Source organism: Poecilia latipinna, unplaced genomic scaffold (genome assembly GCF_001443285.1).
Source record: "Poecilia latipinna isolate Pla-1442-1.1 unplaced genomic scaffold, P_latipinna-1.0 Scaffold2251, whole genome shotgun sequence".
NCBI lineage: Eukaryota > Metazoa > Chordata > Actinopteri > Cyprinodontiformes > Poeciliidae > Poecilia > Poecilia latipinna.
Window position 1 is genome coordinate 3,343 of NW_015114867.1, and position 11,779 is coordinate 15,121.

General features: G+C 48.7%; 1 protein-coding gene and 1 long non-coding RNA gene across 2 annotated transcripts; one reads left to right on the forward strand and one right to left on the reverse strand.

The window, feature by feature from the left end:
* Window positions 1-239: 239 nt before the first annotated feature.
* id1 (inhibitor of DNA binding 1, HLH protein) lies at window positions 240-1,100 on the reverse strand. Its single transcript, XM_015018238.1, has 2 exons — window positions 712-1,100; window positions 240-484 (listed from the first exon to the last, which is right to left on the reverse strand). The coding sequence occupies exons 1-2, from the start codon at window positions 1,057-1,059 to the stop codon at window positions 449-451; spliced, it is 384 nt and encodes a 127-aa protein (XP_014873724.1). The 5' UTR covers window positions 1,060-1,100; the 3' UTR covers window positions 240-448.
* A 6,762-nt stretch (window positions 1,101-7,862) lies between these two features.
* Window positions 7,863-11,471, forward strand: LOC106936971 (uncharacterized). Its single transcript, XR_001422280.1, has 2 exons — window positions 7,863-8,018; window positions 8,161-11,471. It is a non-coding gene; the product is annotated as an uncharacterized LOC106936971 (long non-coding RNA).
* Window positions 11,472-11,779: the final 308 nt, after the last annotated feature.

Below are 11,779 nucleotides of genomic sequence, written 5' to 3' on the forward strand. Positions count from 1 at the left end.
AGGGCGGGAAAAAAAAAACCCAAGCTTTTTTTTTTTTTTTTTTTTTGCCTTTTTCGAAACTCTACAAGCAGCAGCAGCCTGTCGCTGGTTGCTCTGAACTTTGTCTTGGTCCCTCTGACTGACCCAGGCTCTCTAGATCTGGACACCGCCGCCCTCAGAGCCCCCGGATGAATCGAGAGCTGCGAGTGACAGAGTCCACCGCGGCCGGAGGATGTCCAGTCTTGATTTTCTAGCTTTTGATTTATTTTATTTTATTTTTTTGTAATTTTTTTTTTCTTTTTGTAATTTTTTTTTTTTTTAAGTTGGGAGAGTTTTCAACATCCCTACACAGTTCGAGGCGCTAGATTTCGACATTTGACCAGAATGTCACACCGGGTTCGCCTTGTTGGTCCTCCGCCGGGGCGCACGGCTTTTGAGGGGTTGATGTGGGAAGATGCTCCATCTGCTCTTAGCGGCACATTATCCTCTCTTCTGAGCAGCCGTTCTGGAGGAGAGAGAGAGAGAAGCAGGTCAGTGCATGTTGCTTACCGCCAAACACAGATATGGTTTAAAAACGAAAAGCAAAACAAAACATGCGCTTTTACGCGTAGATTTGGCAACTTTACGCACTCGCGCTCTCATGCATCCATTACAAACGTGCATCCTGCTTTACGTGACGCTCTGATCTGTGTCTGCGGCACGTGCGAGGATGGAGAGAGGGGGGATATTTACCTCCACCGAGATGCTGGCCAGCTCCGCGTTCAGCGTGGTCAGCGGCGTGCGGGGGACGGAGTGCTGCTGGCGGCTCTTCTCCGGCTCGTCCAGCTCGACCTGCAGGTCCCAGATGTAGTCGATGACGTGCTGCAGGATCTCCACCTTGCTCGCCTTCTTGTTGGTGGGCAGCGTGGGCACGAGCTCCTTCAGCTTGCTGTAGCAGCTGTTCATGTCCTGCAGGAAGACGTTCATCTGCTCGTCCAGCAGCGGGATCTTGCACTTGGAGATGGCCAGGCTCTGGTCGGACAGGCCGATCTCTCCGCCGACCTTGCTCTTCAGGGCGCAGGTAGATCCGACAACCTTCATGTTTTGTCTCGTTAGCTTCCACAGAATGCGCCGAGGGGGTTTGGGAAAGTTTGAGGAAAAAGAAAGCGCACACCCCCACGCACACACACATACACACACACACACACAACTGAAACGGGCGCCTTCGCTTCCTCTCGGAGGTAAGGTCTACAAGTCTGTGTTGACAGTTCGCGACGTCCACATGGGGAAGCCTCCTCGGCCTTTTATAGGACGGCAGCGGCTACGGGCTGTGCGGGGCGTGGCCGAGCCGTCCCGTTTGAAGGGAGACGGCCAATGAGAGGCGCTCCGAAGGCGCGCCGTCAGCCAATGTCTGCGCTCCGGGCTGGTTATCGGAATTTACAATCTGTTTGAGGGATGGCGTTACAAATGGAAACAAATGTGTGTCTTTTATGGGTAATATGTGGGAATCCAGCTGTCCACGGCTTGGGGACTCTGCAGGTGTGGATTGCCTGGAGGTGGTGGTGGGGGGGGGAGTATTGGGGGGGGGGGAAGGGTTACAGTCCAATCCAATGGGTGGTGAATGCCGGGGCCGTGCGCTGGGAGAATGTGTGTGGGATGGGACGGAGCTGAATGGGATGAATGGTTAATGACAATTAGGCCACCGCGGTGCCCCAGATTTGCCTTTGACGGCCGCTGATGGCACTGCAGATGTGCCGGACAATGGTACAGTAAGTTCAGGGGAATTAATCACACAGGCTGAGGAGAATGGGCACTTCTTTTTATATACCTTTTTTTTTTTTTTTTCCCTAACAAGAGCGTCTCAATTATGATGGAAGGCCGGCCCAAGGCAGAAGAGAAGTAAGCAGCAAAACAAACCTGAACACCACAAGGTCCATAAAAAGTTGTATTCTCTTATAAATTAGAATATATTTACTCTGTAGTTGTCGTAACACATAGAAAACACATTGAAGTGCAAAAAAAAAAAAAAAATTATTGGTTTACCTGCTCAATTTATGCTCTAAATTGCACATTTTGTGCTATATTGTCGTCTTCCTATACCATAATTTTGTATCTGTCTTTGCAGTGCTTCTTAAATTTAGTGAGCTTTCATCAAATATTTAATCTCATGCACAAACATGTCTGTGCAAAATTCTTTCATCAACACTTCCCTCATATTTTCCTTAATAGTAGTCGGAATGGCTTCTCAAAGAGGATTTTTAGGTACCTTTGCTTGTCAAAGATCGGCGTTTTATGCAAATATCATGTGAAATTTTTTACGGCACCACAGATCACCCGTCTGGAAGCGTAACGGGTTTGACAGCTCTTAGTAAAAGCCCTTTTTAAATCACTTGTTTGCATCTGGCATTAAATCTGCGTTTCTTACTGTAACCATCAATTTTACGCCGTAGCTCATAAAGCCTTCAGGTCGCCCTTGGCAAAATTAGCCCAGAGAATACCTCTGTTTACTCACAGTGATTGCTTTGTAAAAACACAACGTTGTTTATTCATTGAACAGGTTTACAGAACAGCTCAGCAAAAGCCATAAAAGTCATATTTTCATGCTGGCGGCTGGCGGTCTCTAACTTTGATTCAGTCAGTCATTTTTAAAAAAAAATTTGTATTATGTTTGTCTCAATGATATCTCATTTACAAGGAAAATCATTGTGTCACTCTGATCACACAACAGAGCTGCAAATTACAAAATAATAATAATAATAACATAACAATGCTGGCACACAATTATCATAGATGCTATTTTTTTTTACTTATTTTACAAAGGCTTGGCAGAGCAAGTTTTCTTTTTCTGGGAAGTAAGCTTTGTAAGTAAGTAAGTAAGTAAATAAATAAATAAATAAATAACTGGTGCCCATCTCCAATGACCAGAGAAAAACCAATAAATATTTGTTTCCCGTATTGTAATTAGGATCCCCCCCCCCCCCCCAAGTAATCAGGTTGAAAATAAAACCATATTTGTTGATTAAGTTCATGAAATGCAGCTATAAAAGCTGTGAAACTGAAAGTTGCCTCCCCCCCCTCCCCCAAATGGCATGCCACCCTGGGCCCTGTCTAACTTCGGACTGCCTCTGGCTGGTAGTGTTTTCTCACTTTAAGAGTTTATTGAATTGACCCGATGGTTATGGACTTAGAAGTGTTACGATCTGTTTTACTGATCTGGAAAATTCATCCCAACGTCACCGGCGCTCTCTGGGTGAAATCTGCGGTTATTAAACTCAAAGCTCTCTTTATGTTCACAAAAAGCACACAATCCCCCCCCCATTTTTTTTTTTTTAGCGACTAGCTGAAGGAGATCCAGTGTGAGCTGCAGCTTCACGGATTCCTTCACATGTTTCTGCAGTGCGTGCTCAGCCTTGTGTGCACACGAACTCAGATCACATCGCTCTGTTCCGAGCCTTCCTCCTCCTTCGCCGCCTCCTCCTCCTCCCAGATTGTCCAAACAAGCCAGAGCAGACTGGCAGGCGCCAGCGCGCTGACGTCACCCATTCATCCGAGCCTTGACGCCTGTCAGCCTGGCGCCGCTCGGGCGGTCTCCATGGAGATTTTAAACAAGAGGGCTCGCGCTCTGCAACTCCTCCATTCACCTGCGTGGAGCAGCCATGAGAACAAACCGGCTCCGGAGCTCTTTTTCTCTCTCTCTCTCTTTTTTCTCTCTCTCCTCCATTTATCACCTTAAAGCAGCGGGATGAGATTACCGCCCAGCGCACCTGCGGAGCAAAGCGCTGTCAGCCGGTTAACAGCGGGGCAACAAAGGAGGAAGGCTCGTCATTATGCTGTTTTAACAGGGAATAAGTGCAGCATTCCTGCAGACAGCCCACTTTCACTGCTTTATGTCCCTGTGGTTGCTATAAAGGCTCAAAGCATGCATTTTGTTTCAACTGCTGGAATTTTCAGCTTTATTTCTGCAGAGCTTTATAAGCTCAACACAAAGTTCTGCGTATAGCTAGCATAGCACAGACGGATAAAGCAAGACTCACACAGAGGCTTGGCTTTTTCAGATTTATCTACTAAAGCTGTGTACAAAAATGTAATATCAGCAACACAAAAATAAGTTTTATGCTTAACCGCTGACCCAAGTTTCATTCTTATCTCCTCCTGAGCAAACATTATAGCAAAACAGTAACGAAACACATTACAGATTATGTTTCTGAGTTAAAGAGATCCTGCTGATTTTAAATACATTCTGTAAAGCCAGCACTCTAAAAGTTATTGTGTTAAATAACCCTACTTTAGTTCATAACATTATAAAATATTATGTGTGTGTGTATTGACATTATGACCAACTCTGGCCAAAGTTTGGTACTTCAACACATAGTTAGCACTAACTTGCGCTAGCTTCTTAGGTGAAAGGCTAATGTCAGCTTAGGTGAACAAACTCGTTCTATTGTCACATCTCACTAACATCATTTTATGATGTTACTTCTTTTTTATTTTTTTTACCCTGTGTTAGTCTCATGAGGTTGCTGAATAGTTCAAAATGGCAGCCTGCGAAGAACGACCAGGCTCCCATTGGTCTCTTCTCTAACCCCAAAAGCCCAGCGTCTGACCCAATATTCTGTTAAAATGACCCAACTCCTGTCCGCTCCAGTTAAAGCCAGCACTGTGCTTTAAGATAAAAACCCAGGAGGATTTAATGGATGTCAGAATTATACACTTGTAAGTAATTATGTCCTTTGTTAGAATGTATTTTGCAGTATGTTGGCACCTCGGCTACGGCAGGATTTTCCCTTCATGCACGTCACGTTATAAGAAAAAAAAATGACCGAGATAAGCATATTTAATAAATCAGGCTTAGTGACATTAATGCTGGAAATGTTACTCAAATAATGACGGAATAACCTATTACACTCCAACACAGGCAAACATACTTTCTTTTTTTTTCTTTTTGGATTATGTCTGATTCAGCAAATGTAGCATGCAAAGCTGTCTTACGCAGAGCATTAAATGTAATTCTGTCATCTGCAAAATTGTTGCAGAATATCAAGTGTAACAAAGTTAACAGCCACTAGATATTTCTTCGAGTTGTCGCAGTAGCCTGTAACAACTTTTCTGAAAACTTTTTTTTTTTTTTGCCCTGTCTCTCTCTCTCTCATTCTCTCTCTCTGCCTCTTTTTGCCCTCTGTCCCAGGTCGCAGCTGACAGGGCGGAGGGAAGGGCCGGGTGGGCAGAACAATGGGAGTGCGGTGCAGGGATTGTGGGAGAGAATCTAGGCTGGAGCCACAGTGTCTGGAGCGCCCCTCCACTCCCCTCATCCAGCTTTTGTTCAGCTGCAAAAGCTATCAGCACTTCCTACTGACACCAACAATAACTCCACACAGCTGGGCCCTTTTTAGCCTGTTTACAGCACATCAAGGCAAGGGGAGAGAGAGAGAGCGAGAGAGCGAGAGAGAGAGAGAGAGAGAGAGAGAGAGAGAGAGAGAGAAGACAGAGTGAGAGAGGCAGAGGAGGGGAAAGAAAAGTGAAACATATTAGCTCCTGATTTTAGCTGACAGAATGTCAGTGCCCCTCTCCCAGACACTGGATTCATTTCCCTGCGGACCCCTTACATGTGAGCTGATTATCGCTCGGTGCTCTGCCGCCGCGACAGGCTACTGTTTGTGCGAGGGGCTGTTGCGACATCGCACATCCATCAAGCAGCAGAAAGGCAACACTTGTACTCTGTTACATCACACTGTGTGTCTTGGTTATATTTAAAACTCCTTCCCGGTAGCATTTCTCTGGAGTAAGTTGTATTTGTTGGAGGGGGAAGCGCATTAGCTGATACGCCCTCTTTATTGCTGCAGCGAGTGAAGATCAACAAAAAGCGGCCTACAGGAAGCCACGTCGGTGCAGGAATTCACTCATAGGAAATAGGACATTCCAGCAATGCCTTGACACTTTTGCTGCTGGTTTTTATTGCTGTGAGAACAATGTGTAGTACTCCGAGCGCTTCCTGAAACATGAAAGTGAGCAAAGCGCTTGAATAAACCCTTTTCTTCGACGGATTATACCTTTTGAGACGCACTCTGGGGAAGAATTTGATTATGAGAGGAGAAGTTTTCAACAATTTTCACTAACGCGCGCTCCTGCGCATAGGTCATCTCCTCGCAGCTGTGGGATTAGTTTCCAGTTCCCAGTCAGGCTCTTCCTGTTTGCTTGATAATGATCACACCTGTGCGCAGGTGTGTGTGTGTGTGTGTGTGCGGAGAGGCTCACACGGGGCGGGGAGGGGTGAGCGTGGTGTCAGATACAACACACGGCAGTGTCACCACCTGAATGATGATTGAGTGGCGACATTTGATACGCATCAGCAGCAGGCACAAGTGCAGGAAGTTCGTGGATGTTTGTAAAGCTGCAGTGGGTGTGCTGTGTGTGCGTGTGTGGGATTCCTGGCCTGGCCTAGTCTGTCCTGGTCACTGCATGGGCAGCCGGAGGACCTGTAATGACTGAGGACCAGTGGTTAGGACTCACTTCCTGTGGGAGTCCTGGTTTAGAGATGTGTCATCGGCAGGGCAGACCGACTGGAGCCTCGCTGCCGCCTGTTGGGTGTTTTCCCTGTGTTCAGACAGGCAGACTTGGCGGGTGGATGCATGCCCTTTCCTGAGAGCCAGGCGTAGGTTACAAGGCCGCTATCTACCATCTGATAGCTGGCGCCCGCCGGAACTTCGCAGGGATCCTTGAAACCCCACAGGTGTCCTCTGCCGTTCGTCCTTGGCCAGCTTGTTCCCTCTGTATCTCGTCTTCTGGACCCAAACCTCACCCCTCCTTTACATCCCTGTGGCCATCGCCCTCCGCCTGGTTCCCACACACACTATCAAAGCCCTTTAATGGCTTCTAATTAGCTCCCCATCTGCTGGTGACAGCGCACTGGTGGCATGCTAAAGCACCCATTGAGAGCACGGGCATTGTGCTCTGGAATACTTTCCACTCCAGTGGCAATTGCCTGGAGAGAGAGCTTTAGTTTGGGTGTGGGTTGGGGGGGTGGTGAGTGTGCATGTTTACGTGCATGTGTGTGCTAGATGGAGGTGGGGGGGCAAAGGGAGGGATGTTCAGGGAAGACTTGCAGTTTTCTCGCTGTGCTCGGGGGGCTCGGGGAGAGGAGGAGGAGGGTGGAGGGAGACACAATGGGTGACAGTGTTACGGCTTGTTGCAAATCTAATAACGCCAGAGCCTTGTTTCCGTTCAGCGGTCATCACCCCCTGCACAACTAGCAGCTATTTAACAATCCCACCTCACCCCCTCCACCGGGTTGTTTAAACATAGCAACAGTTTGCCATCGACGTCACGCTCTGGTCCGGCGGAGGAGTCGATGCGGGGTTTTACGGTGACGCCAACGGGGAAGCTGGAGACTAAACCTGGAGAGGTGCACCGCTGTCCCCAGGAAACCACTGGCTCTACCTCACCTCCCGGACCCAACAATTGGTGCGCCTCTATAGGAACTGCAAATGAAGTCTAATGAGCCTTATTCGTTAGCACGGCCTGTCTCTGAGTGAATGTTGCTTGTTTGTCACATGCCTAAGAGGCCCTCTCCTTTGCAGGGCTTCCAGTGGGGACTGGTTGTGCTGGTAGCAGAAGGGGAGGCCAGCTGTTCCCAGCTGGTAGCCAGAGGATGCCTATGGGGGACAGAGCTGATTGCTGTTGGCCAGCTGCCCCCCTGCTGTAAGAGGAAGATGGGGAACAAATAAATAGGCTCTTCTGTTCTCGCACCATTTCTAATTTCCTCCTCCAGCATGATTGTTAGACTAGATGGGCATAATTAGGGATGCAAATCTTGCGGGGGTTTTGTTGTTTTGTTTTGTTTTGTTTTACTCCTGTGCAGCACAGGTAACCAGACTTTTTTTGTTGTTGTCACAAATCCCAGAACCAAGTGAGTAAGTTCAACCAACAGTCTTCAGAAAATTCCTTTACACATGCAATTTCTTTATCGTCATGTTTACCGGATGACGCCGAACTCAAAAACGGGCATTCATGCTGTTGTCCTTCAAACTCCTTGGCAACCTGAACGCCCTGCTTTGAAATGACAAGTAAGGCCCTGCGTTAAGCCACATATTTGTGTGTTTCCCCTGTGTGTTGTGAGACAAATGGCTCGTCACCTGACCTCTCTCTCTCCGTCCCATCACACACACACACACACACACACACACACACATTCGCACATCCCCACAGCTGCACAGAGGCGTCCAGTCAGCACGGCCAGGGGGACATGGGAGCCAAAGTCCATAGATGGAGCGTGGACAGTGGCAGCTGGTGAGCTGACAAAGCCCCATTCAGAGGGCCCAGGCCTTGGGGACAATGGCCCGGCCAGGCTGAGCCCTCTCCTCCACCAAAAGATTAATACTTCAGATGGGCTTCCCGGTGGCAGGCAGGGGTAAAAGGGAGAGTCCTCCTGTTTGTCACCGGGCTTTGTGCAAGTTGCCTGAGAACCAACCTCTTGGATGGGCTTGACAAATGAGAGCCGCCATTGACAGTGAACAGATTGGGGCTGCCACTTTTGTTTTGATTGTGGTGCCGGTATAATCAAGTTATTTGGGCCTCCGGGAGTTTTTTGTTTCTTTCTCCCGACGCTCTTGACGCCTGAGTCCCACCTCAACAGCCCATTGCTGACCCAGCTGTGGTCGGAGCGTCCTCCAGCTCCCCTCCTTCTCCTCCCTCTCCGTCCTCCCCCACTGTTTGTTGTTTCTGTTTGTCAAAGCCGTGGAGGAAGTGAATTTACTTGGGTGTGGGAATCTTTTCAGGCTTCCCACATAAGGCGGCGCAGGTGCAACAGGTGTAGGTGTGTGCGTTCTTGTCACAGGAGAAGGTTATTGTAATGTTTTTCTATGCCTATGCTCCCCATACACCTGACCTGGATTGTTTGCAAAAGAGCAGCAGCTCGTACGGGGCACTACGGTAACCAGAAACCCTTTTCAGGTAAAGGTGCAGGCAGCTAACTTGTGCCTCCCACCCAATCCATTCTCTGAAACCCTGTCAGCGCAGCACAGGTGTTTAGCCCCCAGCAAGGCAGCATTTCAGGTTAAACTGTAGGAACGCTGCCCCGCCTTTTTTGCACTGGGAACTGGAAGTGGGTGCAGAGCACACGACATCGCACCTGCGCACCTGCGAGTGTGTTCTTGGCTACTGTTGATCCCATCACGTGACTTTGCAACAGGAAATGTCGTGGCGGAGAAACTTTGCAGGGAAGAAAGCTGACATTCAGCCGGCATTTTACATGCAAATGCCATTTTTCTGGGCCTCGTAGCCAAATTCTACTAGCCTAACCCCCCCTCCACCCCTATCTTCCCACCTCAATGACAGAACTATTGTTCTCCTGTACTGTCGCTGCAGGCCATCTGTCCTGTCTGTCCCTGTGTTGTTTGCTAAGTATCGAGCAGCCATTCTCACGCAAAGGAATGCGTCCTTCCTGTAAACATACTGTACGTTGACCTCCCCTGCGAGCTCCATAAGGTTCATCCCTTATCCTGTTCCCACCCATCGGTACATCGGCTTCTCATCCACCTTCTAGCTTTGGTCTGGCATCCCTCCTGCTCCCTCCTGCCAGTCTCCCCGTCTCCTTTTGGCTGCCCAGAGACGATCCTCCTCTGGTTCCCACGTCCGGTAGACGAATGTACCGTTAAGACAAGAGTCCTGCTTCTTTTTCTTGCAGAGGGCTCTCTGCCAGGAATCTGCTTGTGTGAATCTTTGATGCGGCAGAAGGTGCCCTACTTTTAAACCTCATTCTTCTTGCTTCTTGGATTTTTTTATTTCATTTTTTTAAAACAAAGGGCAAAAGAGCCTGTGCGTGGGTCAGCGTGGGTGTGTGCATCTAGGCTGGACACGTCGTGTGCATGTGTGTGCGTGCACGTGAGGACCGGGCTTTGGGATTATAAAGAGGAAGTGAATGGGAAGTACACACTCAGCGACAAAGTAAGAGGGAGACATTCCTTTGCTGTCCCCCCTCTCCGTCCCTCCCCTCCCCGCTCCCTCTTTCTCCTCTCTCCCTCCACAGTGGCAGGGCCCTGGGAAAATCAAACAGGTGGTTTGTGCCTGGCAGGAAAGCTGGCCGGGCCCGGGGTGGGCAGGCCTACAGGCTGCTGGGGGCTATCAAAAGCTCTTAGCCCCAGCTTTAGGCCAGCGCCATGAATGGCCCCGGGCTTCATTATCATGTGAATTCTGGGAACTGCCCTGGGGCCCCAGTAACACCAGCGAGCTGCCCATATGCTGTTCGCTTGGCAACTACGGAGACCTCGGCTCTCCACCCGGGGGCCCCCACCCTTTCCTTCAGCTCTGTCTTTCTCTCTCTCTCTCTCTCTCTCCATTCCAGCACTTCTGATATCAAGGAGATGAAGGAGCATCACTCCGCTCTTGGGGGGAGGAAGACATGAAAGGGGGGGAGGAGGGGGGGGAGACCGGACCACACAGAGCAGCGCCCACCGGTCCTCAGGGACGCCGGGGGTGACACTGCTGCCCTGAAGGGCAACGCCATTCTGTGCGCCCAACTCTGGGTGGATTTAGCTATTCAATTACCATTAGAGACTCAATTTGAAAGCTGTCACGTTTGCATCAGAAGGCCTGGGTTTTGACAGATAAAGACGTCAACGCCCTTTCCGGCTTCTTCTTTCCACATGCCATCACAGGTTGTAGTTGTGTGTGTGTGTTTTTTTTTTTGACTGAAATGGAATTTAACTCTGAATCACCGTCGTTATTGCTCAATCACAAACGAAACTCGTGAAATTCATCCATGTACGTTTGTTTTGTTGCAACTCTAAAAATTTCAGTGAGCGTTCACACGTTAGGCAGATCCAATGTCAGTGGCAAAACGTGCTCAACACTTTCTTTAAGTCCCATTTGTCATGTTTTGCATCGGACCACGCCGCCTTGTAGCAGTATTTATTTAACTTTTCCACATTTTGTCACATTACAAACACTACATGCAACATATATTAATGTGATAAATGTTTGCAATCATACTCCCGAAGACATTTTTTCTGTTCTCTTTGGCCAACTCGGTGCATATCTGTGAAGTGAATTAACCGTGTAATGTGCAAAAACAACAAAGGTGTGCGCTCAGTTTTGTTTCCATTAGCAACTAGACAAAAAGTCCACTTCCAGAAGATAACTTGCAACTTGCATTAGCAATCATCTCAGAATCTGATCGCTTCTGTTGGGCCATTGTCACATTTCTACTCGCCGATCAGTCACATTTCTTTGCTTTGCCTTCAGTGGCAGTAAGGCATTCTTCAGGGCAGCGTTTCAGAAACCCTAAACAGGATCCACGCATCAGGTAAGGAACCCGATGAGTCATGCGGCTTTTCCTGGCTGAGGATGAGGACACTTCTGCAGAGGAGATGTCACTTAACAACTGAGCGGGAATGCAGCAGGCGGCCCACCTGCGCCGCAGCAACAGGACCAAGAAGAGGAAGTGTGTGAGCGATGTGTGTTTAAAAAAAAAAAAAAAGAAAAAAAAACGCCACATGACCTCATGCTGACGAGGAGTCTCTAGATGGCTCTGGCATTGTTCATTGTGATCGCCGAGGTGTGTTGCTATGTGCGTGGGGATGCTGTACATGTGGCCAATTCTGGTGCGCTTACTTCACCGCTTGCACCTGCGACTGGGAAGGTGAGGTATGAAAAACAGAGGGCGGGGAGTGGAGGGAAGGAGGAAGATGTGTGTGTGTGTGTGTGTACATGAGAGAGAGAGAACTGAAAGTGTGATCTGACTTCTGAGGAACTCTGAGTGATTCATGCTGTTACACATGGAGCGATTCACTCCCTCTGCAGCTGTGCTGGCCACATGCGCAATATGATT

Coding starts and splice junctions, on each gene's coding strand:
- id1 (XM_015018238.1), bottom strand. CDS start 1,059: ATGAAGGTTGTCGGATCTACCTGCGCCCTGAAGAGCAAGGTCGGCGGA. Junction 485..711: donor TGGCCAGCATCTCGGTGGAG/GTAAATATCCCC, acceptor TCTCTCCTCCAG/AACGGCTGCTCAGAAGAGAG.